We start from the raw sequence: 16855 nt of genomic DNA, 5'->3' as shown, positions 1-16855 counted from the left end.
TTTCAGTTCTTTGGGGTGTGTAGCTGGAATTGCAGGATTCTCTAGCTTCTTGAGTTAGTAATTCCTTCCTCTTGTTTTCCCAAAGCACACCACATGTGACTCTATTATAGTGTTTGACGAATTGTTTTGTAAATAATTTCTGCCCCTTCCTGTACCTCACTGGACAGCATTAGTTACAGCATGTAGACCCCTTGTCTGGTACCGAGTAGCTGTCATTACACATCTACTGAATGATTAAACGAATGAATGAAAGAAGGAACACTCAAGCTATAGCAGTCATGTCATGGGAATGGTGGCTAAATGCACCAAAACTTGTATGCTATTAAGGCCTGTTTATAATCAGCTTATAAAGAGGAGCAGCTTATAAATAAATAAGTAAATAAAGAGGAGCAGCTTGCTAGTCTCCGGTAGGGTGGGAGGAAGCGCAAAATTTAGAGGCGAGACACTTCGCTGTGAAAAGAGGCTCCATGGAACAGCTGGAAATATTTGAAATCCAGCCACAGTCTGAAATACCAACCACATGCAGTCAGGGTTTGTGGCACACAATTGAATGACATTTTCCTCTGAGATTTTAAAATACAGATTACCAATAAAAGCGTCCAATGAGCCTCTTCCACCCTGCCTTTAGACATTCCGACCAGCCGCTATGCTGATAGAACGATCGTCCGACTTTGGAAAAACCTGGGGTGTATACAGATACTTTGCCTATGATTGTGAGAGCTCGTTTCCCGGCATTTCCACCGGCCCCATGAAAAAAGTCGATGATATAATTTGTGATTCCCGATATTCTGACATTGAACCCTCAACGGAAGGAGAGGTTTGTTTGTTCTTTTTGTTTTCCATTCTACTTACAAATCTGGTTTTTGATCATTGCAAAAATACCAATTACTCTTACATCTATTTTTAGGTGATTTTTCGTGCTTTAGATCCTGCTTTCAGAATAGAAGATCCTTACAGTCCAAGGATACAGAGTAAGCTTGTTTTCAAATAAAAGCTTTAATGAGGAACAGCAATCATGGGAGAATGCTTACCCAGAGCACTGCTACCCAGAATCTGAATATGAAGTGCTAATTCCACCCTCTCCATTTCCTTCTTTCTTTGCAATGCTCTTGAAATGGGCAGTTATCAGTCCTCACTGAAGGGGAACACGTTTTGATAAGAGTAACAGGTTTGTGTCATAAGACCCCAAACCATTATGCTGGTCATAATACCTTATTTATTGCTCAGTATCATGTATATATGACGTGTGTGTATATATATATATATATATCACGTATATGATATATATCATATAATGCATACACATATATAATTATGTATATACAGGTACAGATTAGGCCATTGTAACAAGGTGTCCCCAAAAATGCAGTGTCTCAAAAAAGTCGACTTCTCTCTTACGAAATCACCGAGGGAGATTTACAGATAAAGTACCATTCGCTTGCCGCAAGCAGGCTTACCAGTTAAAATACAGGATGATACCCGGTTCAGTATGAACTTTCAGATAAATAACAAGTCATTTTTTTAGGATAACTATATCCCATGTGATATTTGTTACTGGTATGAGCCTATTTCATGCAATATTTGTGGTTAGTATAACCATGTGATATTTGGGACATATTGCTACTGCAATGATTAATTGTTTATCTGAAATTCAAATTTACTGAGCACCTTGTATTATTATTGCCAAATCTGGCAACTGTAGCCATTAGGTCACCCAGGTTCCCAGGTTCCCTCTGTCTTGTAGTCTGTATCCACATGGTTAGACCTGCATCAACCCCACCCTGTCCTTGTCCCAACCTGTGGGAGGGGACAAGTAAAGGGCAAGCGACCTGAAGCCGAACATCACATCCGTTCACACCCCATTGGCCAAAATTAGTCCCCTGGCTACACCGCAGGAGATGTGAGATGCTCTAGCTAGTGGCTGTGTGCGCTCTCTAACTCTTGGCTAGAGCTCTTACTGTCAAAAGAAGAAGAGAAGAAAGAATCCTGGGGGAAATTTTGAGGTCTCAGCCATATTCAATGTGCTCATTAAGGTGAGGGTTGCAGTTGCATTTCACAGATGAGTCAACTGAGGCTCAGAGTTGGACTTACACGTATAAAGTGACGTGGCTATTTAATGAGAGATCCTGAACGCATGTGTTATGATTCTTAGAGCAGAGTGCTTTCCAGCAACCAGGCTCATGTCTTTACAGAAATACATTGTGATCTTGGTAGGCAGAATGGGCTTTGGAGTCTGGCACAGCTGGGTTTAAGTCCCAGCTCCAGCATATTAGAGCTCTGTGACCTTGGGCAAGTCATTTACTTACAACTTTTTTTTAGCTTCTACTTTTTCATCTGTAAATGGAGAGTCATATTGACCTCTGGTTGTTGTGGACGGAAAATGAGTAATGTATATAAATGACTCACCAAGGTGCCCAACGCATAGAAAACGTTGGGCCCGTGAAGCTGCTGCCGCTGTTGGTGTCGTCACTGCCATCAGCTGTCACTCAGGCCTTCTGTAGACCCGGTTCTGCACCTCAGAGTGAGGATAAGGCCCCCTCTCCAGCTACTGAGGTGCAGTCAGTTGAGCAGAGGTGGGGTGAGGTCTTGCTGGTTTTTCTCAGTGGGCGATGGCCCTCCTTTGTACCAAAGCCCCGTGGCGCTTCCTGGCTCACAGCAGGGGAGAGTAGAATGGAAGGAGTCCAGGGAATATTGCCAGAAAAGTGCTGTTTCCCCACTTAATTTTACATATGGCCCAGACCGTGTCTGGTCTGTAATTTATTAAAGTCATAGAATGTACATAGAATGTACATTCTATTGTCAAATATTTATTTTAAAGTTTTTATTTTTTTAATTTTATTGGAGTATAGTTGATTTATAATGTTGTGTTACTTTTAGGTGTACAGCAAAGTGATTCAGTTACACATGTACATATATTATTTTTCAGACTGTTTTTTTATATGGGTTATCCCAGAATATTGAGTAGAGTTCCCTGTGCTATCCAGTAGGTCCTTGCTGGTTATCTGTCTTGCCTATAGTAATGTGTGTGTGTTCATCCCAAGCTCCTGATTTATCCCTCCCCCACCCGCCGCCATGTTTCCCCTTTGGTGAGCATAAGTTTGTTTTGGTTATCTGTAAGTCTTTCTGTTTCGTAAATAAGTTCATCTGTATCATTTTTTAAAATCAGATCCCACATATAAGCGATATTATGTGACATTTGCCTTTCTCTGTCTGACTTCCTTCACTTAGTGTGATATCAAACAAATATTTAATGATACATGCAGCCCTGTGCCATTTCTGAGTGAGCTCTGGGAGGCCTGCCCTCCCCACTCTCAAAATCCAGTTGCGAGAAATGTCCACACAGGCTCCATGACCAGCACCTCCTGGGTCCGTAAAAGGACTCACGGTCTGTTCCTTTAGGGTGAAATTTGTGGGACTTGGAGAATGTGCTGCCATTATAATTCTGTTGTCTTCGGCTGTTAAATGGCATCAGAAAACCTATTCCTGTATTAAAGAAGCATCCACTGTAACAGATCGTGCTTTGGATTTACTTTGTAATCAAGGGAACAATATCTCTTTAGTTGTTCCTATTGTTGAGGCCTCCGAAACTCACTTCAAAAGTGATTGTGCCTCTTATAACAGCAGTAAATACGAGGCTTAGCTGTTGTTAAATGTGGCAGGAGAGAGCGAGGGAGCTTATTTGCTCTGCTGAGGGCTTCCACAGAGATCACTCAAGGGCTTCTAAATACTCCAGCTGCTCTTCACGTTTGTTGTTTGGCCTCTTGTCAATAGGCGCTTGTGCTCGTATTGTGCAGGAGGAAATGTTGGCATTCAGAAGTTCCGTTCGGTGAAGTAGTACCACAGTTTCTCTGTTTGGTTTTTGATTTTACAAAGGGCCTAAGTTGAATGCATGGACTCATGGGCTTTCTCTTTCAACCCACAGCTATTTCTGTAGTCTTCATTGTAAGCTATGCATATATTATAAGTATTTAAAATTGTATCTGGGCTTTGAAAGTATCTGATGCATTGGGCCAATGCCCCGTTGTCCCGTGTTGTAAATTTTAAGAATCTATGAGCAGAAATGAAAGTAAAGCTTAGGAGCAATTTTAGGCTACAGAGCTAAAAGGGGAGGACAGGTGGACTAATGAATCTTTTGGGGTCCACTTCAGCAAGAGCCCACTTAGTGATTAATGAAAACACTGATAGAGAAGATTAAATGACTCTTGGTTTATCAAGTTATTAGAGAATGTAATTGACAGCCCCGCTTCTGTAATAAGCATGGGCCTATAGACCCAGAAAAAGGAAGAAAAGATCAAATAAGAGACATTGGTCTAGAAGTAACTTCTATTTAGGAAAGAATAATTTGCCTCAGCATCCCAATACTAAGCTCCTTTATCTTCACGCCACTGTATAATATTAGTAATTATATTGGTAAACTGTAAAACTAAGACCCAGAAAGTTGTAGATTGTAACTGTGCTTCCAAACTTGGTTGAAAAGTCAGGCCCTGGATTGTGGTTATTCTATCATGTTAAATCGATTTTAGTAACTTGGATTTCACCTAAACGGTGGGAAATTTCAGATAGCATTTTCCTCTCCAAAGATAAACACATGTCTCTAATTGTCTTATAATGATAATGAGAATTGGAGTGCTTTGATAAGCTCTTTCCCACCTGAATGGAATTTTCTGATTTTGAGACTAATTGCTGTGGGAACCAGATGGTATTGCAGTAGTTTAGATTACTGTGTGTTCAGTGGCTTCCGGCAATCATGCAACCGCATTTTTAAATTTCTCCGCCTCCACACTTCTTCCTGAGACATCAGTCTGCCAACAAATCCATCACAAAACAGATGTTCTTGTTAAACTGATGAGAAGGGAATAACCTTTCTTCGAGAGACTGTCACATTATGTTAACCTTTATTATTACGTGCATCTAGATCATGCAGCGGGGGTAAGCTTAAGCCATTTTTATTTGTCATGCGTTTCTATAAAGATGAAAAAAACAAGTTGTCTAATTGCAAAGGAAGCCTTGCTTCTTTGATCACACTTTTCATATTCTTGGTGACCTTCGTAGATCTCCTAAAAATCACCAACTTGAGGATCAAGTTTGTGAAACTACATACTTTGGGAGATAACCTTTTGGATTCCAGAATGGAAATCAGAGAAAAGTACTATTACGCGGTTTACGATATGGTGATTCGAGGAAACTGCTTCTGCTATGGCCACGCCAGCGAGTGTGCCCCGGTGGATGGATTCCACACAGAAGGAGAAGGAATGGTAAGTACACGTTCCAGGCAGCTTCCTCCTTCGTACGGGTGATTCTAAAAAGCAGATGAAAGCTAGTATTACCTTTTTATTTGGTGTCTTATTTTTCCAGACCGCTATTTAGTCCTTTGTACCATTCCAGTGGTTGATTTTTTTTTTTCTTTTCCTTTTCTGTTTGCTGATTTTCTTGGACTACGAGAATGTAAAGAATACTCATTTCACAGACACCGAATTTTTGGAAATTGTCCCTGTGGGCTGCTGCCACAGTAGATATTTTAGTCAGTAAGGATTAAAAAGTTTTCTACGTGACAGTCACATCTTCCTTTACTTGAGGGAATATTAAAAACCACAAGCATTCCAGCCTGCATGCCAGAAGGCATAAATTGACCTCAGCCCAGAGAACCTGGAAATTTGAACCTAGAACCATGGACACCCTTTAGGAGTCAACTGGACTTTGTTTCTTGATCTTCTAGTTTCATTCTTTTCCTACTTTTATGCTGTGTTTTCAAATTATGTAATTTTAAAAATAGGGGACTTGGGTAACTTGCCAAATGGGTAACGTTAGGATATTTTACCAGTTTCTAAGTGAATTGTTGATTCTTGTTAGAAGAGACCAGAGTGTAAGTAATTTGCCAAAGGGCCCTGTGTAAGTACATGGCAGATGCGAGTTGAAATCTTGCTCTCCTGACTGCACCAGGGCCTCCACTGGACTGTGGGCCTCGCTTCCTTTTTTTTTAATTAAATAAATATTTTTATTTATTTTTTTGAATTTTATTGTATTTATTTTTTTATACAGCAGGTTCTTACTAGTTATCCATTTTATACATATTAGTGTATACATGTCAATCCCAATCTCCCAATTCATCACACCACCAGCTCACCCCCCTGCCAGTTTCCCCCCTTGGTGTCCATACATTTGTTCTCTGCATCTGTGTCTCTTTCTGCCCTGCAAACCGGTTCATCTGTACCATTTTTCTAGGTTCCACATATATGCGTTAATATACGATATTTGTTTTTCTCTTTCTGATTTACTTCGCTCTGTATGACAGTCTCTAGATCCATCCATGTCTCTACAAATGACTCAGTTTCGTTCCTTTTTATGGCTGAGTAATATTCCATCGTATGTATGTACCACATCTTCTTTATCCATTCGTCTGTCGATGGGCATTTAGGTTGCTTCCGTGACTGGCTATTGTAAATAGTGCTGCAATGAACATTGGGGTGCATGTGTCTTTTTGAATTATGGTTTTCTTTGGGTATATGCCCAGTCATGGGATTGCTGGGTCATATGGTAATTCTATTTTTAGTTTTTTAAGGAACCTCCATACTCTTCTCCCTAGTGGCTGTATCCATTTACATTCCCACAAACAGTGCAAGAGGGTTCCCTTTCCTCCACACCCTCTCCATCATTTGTTGTTTGTAGATTTTCTGATGATGCCCATTCTAACTGGTGTGAGGTGATACCTCATTGTAGTTTTGATTTGCATTTCTCTAATAATTAGTGATGTTGAGCAGCTTTTCATGTGCTTCTTGGCCATCTGTATGCTTTGGAGAACTGTCTATTTAGGTCTTCTGCCCATTGTTTGATTGGCTTGTTTTTTAATATTGAGCTGCATGAGCTGTTTATATATTTTGGAGATTAATCCTTTGTCCGTTGATTCACTTGCAAATGTTTTCTCCCATTCTGAGGGTTGTCTTTTCGTCTTGTTTGTAGTTTCCTTTGCTTTGCAAACGCTTTTAAGTTTCATTAGGTCCCATTTGTTTATTTGTTTTTATTTCCATTACTCTAAGAGGTGGATCAAAAAAGATCTTGGTGTGATTTATGTCAAAGAGTGTTATTCCTGTTTTCCTCTAAGAGTTTTAGAGTGTCCAGTGTTACATTTAGGTCTGTAATCCATTTTGAGATTTATTTTTGTGTATGATGTTAGGGAGTATTCTAATTTCATTCTTTTACATGTAGCTGTCCAGTTTTCCCAGCACCATTATTGAAGAGGCTGTCTTTTCTCCATCGTATATCCTTGCCTCCTTTGTCATAGATTAATTGACCATAGGTACGTGGGTTTATTTCTGGGCTCTCTATCCTGTTCCGTTGATCTGTATTTCTGTTTTTGTGCCAGTACCATATTGTCTTGATTACTGTAGCTTTGTAGTATAGTCTGAAGTCAGAGAGCCTGATTCCTACAGCTCCCTTTTTTTCCCTCAAGACTGCTTTGGCTATTCAGTGTCTTTTGTGTCTCCATACAAATTTTAAGATTTTTTGTTCTAGTTCCTTAAAAAATGCCATTGGTAATTTGATAGGGATTGCATTGAATCTGTAGATTGCTTTGGGTAGTAGAGTCATTTTCACAATATTGATTCTTCCAATCCAAGAACACGGTGTATCTCTCTATCTGTTGGTATTGTCTTTAATTTCTTTCATCAGTGTCTTACAATTTTCTGCATATAGGTCTTTTGTCTCCCTAGGTAGGTTTATTCCTAGGTATTTTATTCTTTTTGTTGCAGTGGTAAATGGCAGTGTTTCCTTAATTTCTGTTTCAGATTTTTCATCATTAGTATATAGGAATGCAAGAGATTTCTGTGCATTAATTTTTTTAACCTGCAACTTTACCAAATTCATTGATTAGCTCTAGTAGTTTTCTGGTGGCATCTTTAGGATTCTCTATGTATAGTATCATGTCATGTGCAAACAGTGACAATTTTACTTCTTCTTTTCCAATTTGTATTCCTTTTATTTTTCTTCTCTGATTGCCGTGGCTAGGACTTCCAAAACTATGTTGAATAATAGTGGTGAGAGTGGGCAACCTTGTCTTGTTCCTGATCTTAGAAGAAACGCTTTCAGTTTTTCACCATTGAGAATGATGTTTGCTATGGGTTTGTCGTATATGGCCTTTATTATGTTGAGGTAGGTTTCCTCTATGCCCACTTTCTGGAGAGTTTTTATCATAAATGGGTGTTGAATTTTGTCAAAAGCTTTTTCTGCATCTATTGAGATGATCGTATGGTTTTTATTCTTCAGTTTGTTAATATGGTGTATCACATTGATTGATTTGCATATATTGATGAATCCTTGCATCCCTGGGATAAATCCCACTTGACTCTGCACTGGGGCCTCCACTGGGCTGTGGGCCTTGCTTCTTGACGAAAGGTGTGCCTTGCTTAGTTGATGTTGGCCTTTTCAAAAATTGTTAGTCCTCATCTAAGAAGGTGAAGGGGCAGGACTGACTTGTATTCAACAGTCTAAAACTTCTGCCATCCCTTTACTCTATTTAGAACCTTTATTGCACAGATAAAGTTGAATTTTTAACAGAGCCTGAAGAGAGAATATGTCCTTCTAGTCTTTTTGCTCCGTCTTTCAGAGAGTGCCAGGTAGATGGTATTTACTTCTCAGAGTAACAGATCCTGCGTGTAGCTAACCTCATGTAGTCACGTCACTACCATGCGTCTCACAGTGTGTTGTACTGTTGATTCGGATGCCATAGGGTCCTGTGGTAGGGGCTTTGGGACTGGTTTAAGTCTATGAAAACCACCTTATAATGGGAGGAATTTGGTCTTCTGCTAACTGCACTCTTGTCAAGGTGGGTTCAGGGTGGACCTGTCTGTCCTGTTTCTGAATTCCATCCTGTAGAAACTAGTGTTACGGTGAGGGATCCGTGAACGTGCATATTTGCTCGACGGAAAGAAGTGATTTATCATTTATGTGCCTCAGGGGCTCCAGTGTGACTGGTGGTGTGGTGTAAGAGAGCACATCGTGGTCCCTTCCTGAAGCGAAATAATCTGTATCTTCTTCTGGCATTTTATATTTCTTTCCTTAAAAATGTAAATGTGGTAACTGATTAATTCTTAAAATTTCATTTTGGGTTGAAAAAACATTTTTAAGTGCTGAGCCGGAAGTCAAAAGCCAGACAAAGCAAGCAGAGAAAACCTGTCTTTTGTATGGCATGGGGTAAAGCTTGCAGTAAATTGAGTTGGTTCCCGGTGGTGTGTACACATTTAGCTCTCCATTATAACTTTTGTTGGTTTCTATTATAATAGATTTTTTTAAACTGTTAAGTAACTAGTTTGTTTTTTTAAAAAATTTTTAAGTGACTAATTTTGTTCTTCTGTGTTTTTTCTCATCAATACTTCAATAAGAATATTTATCGAGTACCCATTATATAGCAGGAACTGTTCGTAGAGTTGGGAATTACGGCCATCAATAAGACAGGACTCACCGGGGGGAAGGGGCAAAATAAAAACAAAGAAGCCCTCATTGTGGTGCGCTACAGATGAGGATTAGTATCCGAAGGGGTTGATATTTTCCATTGATTGTGGGAAAGGTCTGGCCGTTAGTATATCTCTTCCTTCGCTTTTTTCTGTTTTTGTAACTTTCAAGGTTCACGGACACTGCATGTGCAGGCATAACACCAAGGGCTTAAACTGTGAACAGTGCATGGACTTCTACCATGATTTACCTTGGAGACCCGCCGAAGGTCGAAACAGCAATGCCTGTAAAAGTAAGTCTCAGGCTTACGTTCTGAATCAGTTCAGAGCCCGGTGTCCATTTTTGGAGTAGAGATGCTGTAACAGTACACTGGTCTGCAAAAGGAAGAAAAGTTACTACCCTTTTCTCAGCGTCACCCTGGTAATCCCAGGAAGCCACTATCCAGTCTGTTAAATTAATCAATTAGTATTTGAGCAGCACCTATGTGTTTGGCAGATTTAGTAGAAGACAGATGCCATCCCTGACACTGTACCTGTTTTTAAGGCAAATGACCATGAGCGAACAGTGAATGAAAACAGTCGTGTGGTGGATCAATAAGGTCTAAAAGAGATGGAGTATTTGTCAGCCTTGTTTCTGTGCCAGCCCAGCTGCAGCCTGTGGCATCTTTCCATCCACCCATCCCTCCCGGTGCTATTCTCTGGGCAGAGGGGTAGTTTGAAACACCACCACCCTGCCCCCCACACACAGTGATTCTGATAGACTATCATCCCTGCCAGGCGTGCTGTCTCTGCCCCCACTGAGGACTGTTCTAGGAGCTCAGAAAACAGCGAGGGCTGGAGTGGTCAAGGGTTTGTTAGTAAGGACGACCAGCTGGCCCTTAACAGATAGTTAGGATTGTTTAGGTAAAGAGAAGAAAGTGCAGGGGGCGGGGAGGGGGGGAGGTGGAAGGGAGTTCAGATAAGGAGAACACAAAACACAAGGCTCTAAGGGCATTCTCACGACACCAGGGTTTAATTCATGATTCTGGGCTTTAATTGAACCAACGTATCGAGGGCACACGACACAGTCCCTCCCTACAGGACGGATAAGGCCAGTGTGTAGAGCCCCGTGAGGGCCCCAGTGAGAGAAGCTTCACTGTGAGAAGACAAGAGTCGTCGATGGGGGTTGTTGAGCGTGAGAGAGCGATGGTTAAAGCTGGGTTGGACCAAGAGAACTCCGCCGAATGGGCTAGAGGAGGGACAGAATGACCCAAGAAGGCCGGCTGGATGGCTGTTAAGGGTCTGATTAACAGAACCTGGCCCGGTGTGGTGGTGGGAATGACGAGCAAGAGAATCCGGCCTTCTTACCATGTTCCTCAAAGCCGGCAGCCCAGACAGTCTTCCCCAGGAACATATGCCGCCTAGAAAACCCTCTGGAGGGACGTATTCCCGTCCCACCCTGAGCATGGCCCAAGCGCTTCTCCATGCAGCGCGGCCTTCCTGTGAGTGAGCCTCCAAGGGGACTTCCCCCAGCACTTTTCAGCTTTTTATAGCCCATTCTCTTCCAAAGAGGGCAAGTGAGGTTATTTCATAAAGGTCACACTCGGAAGGTTTCCAGCATGGCTTAGGATTTAAACTGATGTCGTAAGCAGATGTGTCCTTTTCGCCGCCAGCACCTTCTTGTTAATTGCCATTTCACCTGAACTTCGTCCCCAGTTTCCAAAATGAGCTTCCTTCCCACCAACCCCATCCTCCCCCGGTAAGTAGATTGAAAAGGCTTTTCCTGCCGTCGGTCTTGTCTTGCAGAATGTAACTGCAACGAACATTCCAGCTCTTGCCACTTCGACATGGCGGTCTACTTGGCCACTGGCAACGTCAGCGGAGGGGTGTGTGACGAGTGTCAGCACAACACGATGGGGCGCAACTGCGAGCAGTGCAAACCGTTTTACTACCAGCACCCGGAGAGAGACATCCGGGATCCTAATCTCTGTGAACGTATGTGGGGAGAGGTCACGAGGGGGACCTGTTTAGGTCAGCTTTCAGCTTGAGTAGTCTGGTGGTCACAGTCCTTCTCTTGGGACTCAGACCCAGCCTTATTTTAGCTGCTGTATAGGATGCCGGGGGTAGAATTTACTTAGTAGTCCAGCCTTTTTGAGTCTATTTTTGTGACGTTTGGAGGGATGAAGGGAATACGTGTATTTCTACATAAACACACACATTGTGTTACCTCATGCTTCTGATTCTCCTTAGAATGTACCTGTGACCCAGCTGGTTCTCAGAACAAGGGAGTCTGTGACAGTCACACGGATTTTTCTGCCGGTCTCATTGCTGGTCAGTGTCGGTGTAAATTACACGTGGAAGGAGAACATTGTGATATCTGCAAAGAAGGCTTCTATGGTTTAAGCACTGAAGATCCATTTGGTTGTAAATGTAAGTATATGTGTTCAAAAAGTTTGGGAGTTCTCATGTGCACGTAATTCCCATTTTACTTTGCAATTCTTAATCCATTCCACTACTACAGACTCACTTGGTTTGTGTTTCTTTACTTCATTTTATCTTTAATGAAGCTTGTACTTGCAGTCCTCTGGGAACGATTCCTGGCAGGAATCCTTGTGATTCTGAGACTGGTTACTGCTACTGTAAGCGTCTGGTGACAGGACAGCATTGTGACCAGTGTCTGGTAGGTAAATCGTAATTACATGGGATGGGGGGTTTGTGAATATGACGTTTCAATAGAGAACGATTTTCACAGTCGTAGGTTCTACCATCACGCTTTTATGTAAATATTAATATTAAAAGACACGAGTAGACCATTCACAAAAGAGGAATTACTAATTTTGACAAGATATTCACCATCGCTGTTAGAGTTGCAGAATAAAACCACAGTGAAGTACCATCTTTACAGACAAAATTAACAAAAGTTTTTTAAAAAAAAGGAATGCTGACTGTTAAGTGAGGACATAGTGAGGGCCGGGTACTCGTGTGCTACTGATGGAAATACAGACTAATTCATACTTTGTGAAAAGTGTTTTGCAGATGTGTATCCATAGGCTGTAGAAATGTGCATCCCCTTTGACCCAGTAATCCCACTTCTGGGAATCTATCCTAATGAAATAATCAGAAGGTTGGACAAAGATGTATTCACCAGAAGACTCATTGCATCTTTTATTAATCATAACAAAAATAACTTGGAAGCAACAGTAGGGAAAATAGTTAAATAAATTTGGATGTTTCTATGCAGTGTGATATTTGGTTGCCATTGAAAATGATGATAACATGAGGAAATGCTTATGCTGGTGTAAAAAAAGTATATAAAAGAACACAGGATGTGAGTAGTTTCTTGCCTAGGGAAAAAGTTCATCAAGAAAAACAAAATCTGGAAGGAAGTAGACCAAAAAGTTGACTGTAGTGATTATGGGTAGAGTAATTATGAGTGTAATTTTTAAAAATTATATTTTATATCTTTTAAAACATTTTTGTGATTGCTTTCATATTACTGTCTCACTGCCAGAGTAATTCCAGTGAAGAAAATTGGCATGTTTGCTGCTAGCTCATGTTAATTCTTGGATGAAGGCTATTTGCAGGGCAAAGAAACTGCTGTGATCTGGGGTTACCATGTGGGTATGTGCAACCCTCTCTGACCCCAGTGACCCACAGCTTGGGTTCTTTATGCTAGAATACTCCTACTCACACCTATTGTAGGCTTTCTCCTTCCACGGTGCAGATAAACGTTTGGTGGAACGTCCAAAACACGCCATAACTTGTCTCTTGCTGAGTCTATTGTGTAATTACAGGAACCCCCCTTTAGATGTTTAACCTTTTGTTCTGCAGCCAGAGCACTGGGGCTTAAGCAATGACTTGGATGGATGTCGACCTTGTGACTGTGACCTTGGGGGAGCCTTAAACAATAGGTGAGTGGAGCTGCTCTGACTCTCTTGCGCTCAGTCACCCCTAGGGTCCTTGCGACCTCTAGGACGAGGGTGACTTTTGGTGTCTCCTAAGAAGATAGGCAGAGTGCATTCACCTTTGCTTTGAATGCCCGATAATCACTTTTACCTGCGCTCTCAAAGTTTTCAAAGGTTTGTTCATTCCAAGAGTTAGCTTTGAAGCCTTCTCTAGTCTTTATGTTTCTTGGGTTTTTTATTTTGTTTTTTCATGTTTCTTTAGGTTTTGTCTTTTTTTTTAATTGAAGTATAGTTGAGTTACAATACTGTGTTATTTTCAGGTGTTCAGCACAATGTTTCAGTTATATATGTATATATTCAGTTATATATGTGTATATTCAGTTGTATATATATGTTCTTCAGATTCTCTTCCCTTATAGTTTATTATAAAATATTGAGTATAGTTCCATGTGTTATATAGTTGGTCCTTGTTGGTTATTGTTTCTTGGTTTTTAATAGTGTTATTTGTTTTGTATTTTACTTTTCAGTATTTTTTAAATTATGGAAACAGTGTATGCCCGTGGTTTTAAAAAAAAAATTCAAACAGTTCAGACAGGTATCCTGCCTTTTTTCCCCACCAAGTTCCATTGCCTTGAAGTACCACCGTTAAGTTTCTTGTGTCTCTCTAGAAATTAATAATAGTGCTCAAAATACCTGTAAAAATGACAGTTTTTTTTCTTCCTCTCATTTCTTTTGAAATCGTCTTAGGTGTTACTTTTTAAACAAGACAAGTACAAAGGAATGTAGTCCCTGATTTCCTACTTAGCTTAACAGACATTTTTTATAAATCAAAGTAATGTATGTGTGTACATTACTCTGCAACTGGTTTGTTTAATCTAGAGTTTTTTTATATCAGCATCTGTTCATCTACCTCTTCTTGTGTGTTCCATCATGTGATAGTGCCATGATTGATTGATTTCCGTTTTTTGGGTTTTTTTTCTTTTCAAAAATGTTGCAGTGAATATCCTTATTGGTAATCTCGATGAATGTTTGTAGACATATCTGTAGATTGGGTTCCCAGCGATGGAAGTGCCAAGTCAAAGTACATGTGCATTTTCTATTTTACTAGAGAATGTCAGAGTGTTCTCCAGACATATGGTGCTAGTCTATTTTCCTCCCAACCAGTTACAAATACCTTCTTCCCCAACCCCCCACCAGCAGCTGGTATCATCAAAACTTTTATTTTCACCAGTTTAAAAGATGGAAAATGCAGTCCCATTTTCATTTGTGTAAAGGCTCTTCACTTTATTCTTCACTATTTCATTTTTTCCAGCTTGCGGGTACATTAATGAAAATTACATACAATAATTTTAGTGACTTAATTAAATATGTTGGTATTCCTTGAATTGGTGAGACATGACTCTCTCCTCAAAATGATCAAAGTACACATTTCGGCAAGATGTTCAGTTTGTGGGAGTTGGATTAATTACCTTTGAGTCGTCTCTGTGTGTTACTGGATGAGATTCAGAACATCTGGTAAAAATAGCATAAGTGACTGTTGGGAGGGTAGACAGATGTTTCCTTGTGGCCCAGGATCTTCCCCGGGAGAACGTGCTGAATTCATTGAGTAAGCCTCATGGGTTCAAAAACTGACTCTCTTACAGGAAGATTTCCCAACACTGTAGTAGTCTGCTTGGGCAGGAATGAGATTTTAGGCAGCAAGAACATGTTCTTTTTGGCCTCCGTATTTGGGTTTGTTCTGTTCCAGATCGTGCGGTAAACTTGGGACAGCATGTCGCCTCCGGAACTCCAGGGTGAATGCCTGTTCTTAGAAAACCTCCAGAGGGGAGGACGCAAGGATAGTTCCATAAAGGAGGAAAGCAAGACCAACTGCTCTCTCTGCTGATGAAATCACTTCCCTGACTTCCCTTGGTGACCCCCAGAACACACGCTGATGATTCCTTTAGTAACTGATTCCTCAATTCAAAGCTCTGGGCACTCCGAAAATGCTTCTCGATTAGAGGAAAGTGGCATACGTAACTCTCCAAATTATGTCCTGAACTCAAGAATGTCCTGTGTTCCTTTACACTAAACGGTTTTTTGTTGCTTACGCTCCCTTACTCTCTCTCGCTCGTCCACACGTGCTTCCTGTCTCTCAATGCACCCACGCACAGCCCCTGGCCTGCCCCTAATCTCTCCTGCAAAAAATGTGCAAAAACCAGAATGTGCTAGTCAAGAGAGTTTGTGAAACAAAACATTTTAGTGAAGCTTTTTTTTTTCAATTTTGATTGGAGTAGAGCTGCTTTACAATGTTTTGTTAGTTTCTGCTGTACAGCAAAGTGAATCAGTTATACGTGTATATGTATATCCTTTAGTGAAGATTTTAAAGTGGGTAATTTGTTCTTTCTAGCATGATGGATGAAATAGATGCCTTATCTGTTGGCATCATTGGTGGAGGAAGAAAAGAAACTTTCAAGATGCCTCTAGTGTTGGGACTCTTCAGTGTTTTATAGTCATCCTTTTCAAGGTTGTTTTTCCCCACAGGACTTTAAGAGTCCCAAAGAGGTGACAGAGGCTGTGTCTTCTAAAGCACCAGTTCTTCTGGAATGCTCGGTGCATAGCAGATGCTCAGGATCGTCCTTGCTGAATGATTGATCTGTTGCAGACAGTCATAAATATCTTCCACCTGACAGTATTATTGTACTTTGCTTTGCCTCAGACACATGTTGAATAAATGTTGACCGGGTAAAAGAATTTGACAAAAAAAAGATTTTTATGATACAAAAATTAAACATGCCCCCTCGGGAGAGGCAATCTCTAAATCAATCCCAAAACATTCCTTATTTACCTTGGCTAGGGCTAGATTAAGTGTAAAGTCATTAAGTGGAAAAAGTTTTTAAATGTTTTGTTTAATGAGCTGAGTGGCTTTTGGTAGAACAATTAAAGTGTGTAATCCATGCCTGTTATATTGACAGCTAGTCTGAACTTCGGAATATTTTAAAGTAAGAACTAATTGATTTAAATAATGTGACTCAAACCAGGTTAATAACGTTTGGCCTAGTAGATAACCTGCTTTTTTTTTTTTTAATTATTTATTTTGGCTCATCGGGTCTTAGTTGCGGCATGCGAGATCTTCGTTGAGGCAGGCGGGATCTTTTGTTGAGGCGCACGGGCTTCTCTCTAGTTGTGGCGTGCGGGTTTTCTCTTCTCTGGTTGTGGCACGAGGGTTCCAGAATGCTTAGGCTCTGTAGTGTGCGGCTCAGTGCGCAGGCTCTCTAGTTCAGGTGTGCGAGCTCAGTAGTTGTGGTCATGGCATGTGGGATCTTAGTTCTCCGACCAGGGATCAAACCCGCATCCCCTGCATTGCAAGGCGTTTACCGCTGGACCAGTGGGGAAGTCCCCTAACCTGCTTTAATGAATAAGAGTGGTTGCTAAGTAAATGCTGCTTGCAACTGTTTAAAACGTTGAAAAATAGAAGCAGTCTTACAGCATCCTTCAAAATTATTTCATCAGTTAAATTTAGGACTTTGCTATCTGGCTTGAAGCCCA

At 40.8% G+C, this 16855-nt stretch overlaps 1 protein-coding gene across 1 annotated transcript in view; it reads left to right on the top strand.

Annotated features, from left to right (window-relative positions):
- LAMB1 (laminin subunit beta 1) overlaps window positions 1-16855 on the top strand; it is a 73630-nt gene that overhangs the window by 14495 nt on the left and 42280 nt on the right. Inside the window, exons 6-13 of the mRNA XM_082662151.1 lie at window positions 629-817; window positions 908-971; window positions 5053-5255; window positions 9616-9736; window positions 11229-11417; window positions 11673-11852; window positions 11990-12102; window positions 13254-13333. Of these exons, the coding sequence (XP_082518277.1) occupies window positions 629-817; window positions 908-971; window positions 5053-5255; window positions 9616-9736; window positions 11229-11417; window positions 11673-11852; window positions 11990-12102; window positions 13254-13333 (1139 nt within the window). The remainder of the gene's footprint in view (window positions 1-628; window positions 818-907; window positions 972-5052; window positions 5256-9615; window positions 9737-11228; window positions 11418-11672; window positions 11853-11989; window positions 12103-13253; window positions 13334-16855) is intronic.

The sequence above is a fragment of the Grampus griseus genome, assembly GCF_964374135.1.
Source record: "Grampus griseus genome assembly, chromosome: 9".
NCBI lineage: Eukaryota > Metazoa > Chordata > Mammalia > Artiodactyla > Delphinidae > Grampus > Grampus griseus.
The sequence above is the reverse complement of the archived record's forward strand: the minus strand, read 5'-3'. Positions and strand labels throughout refer to the sequence as shown.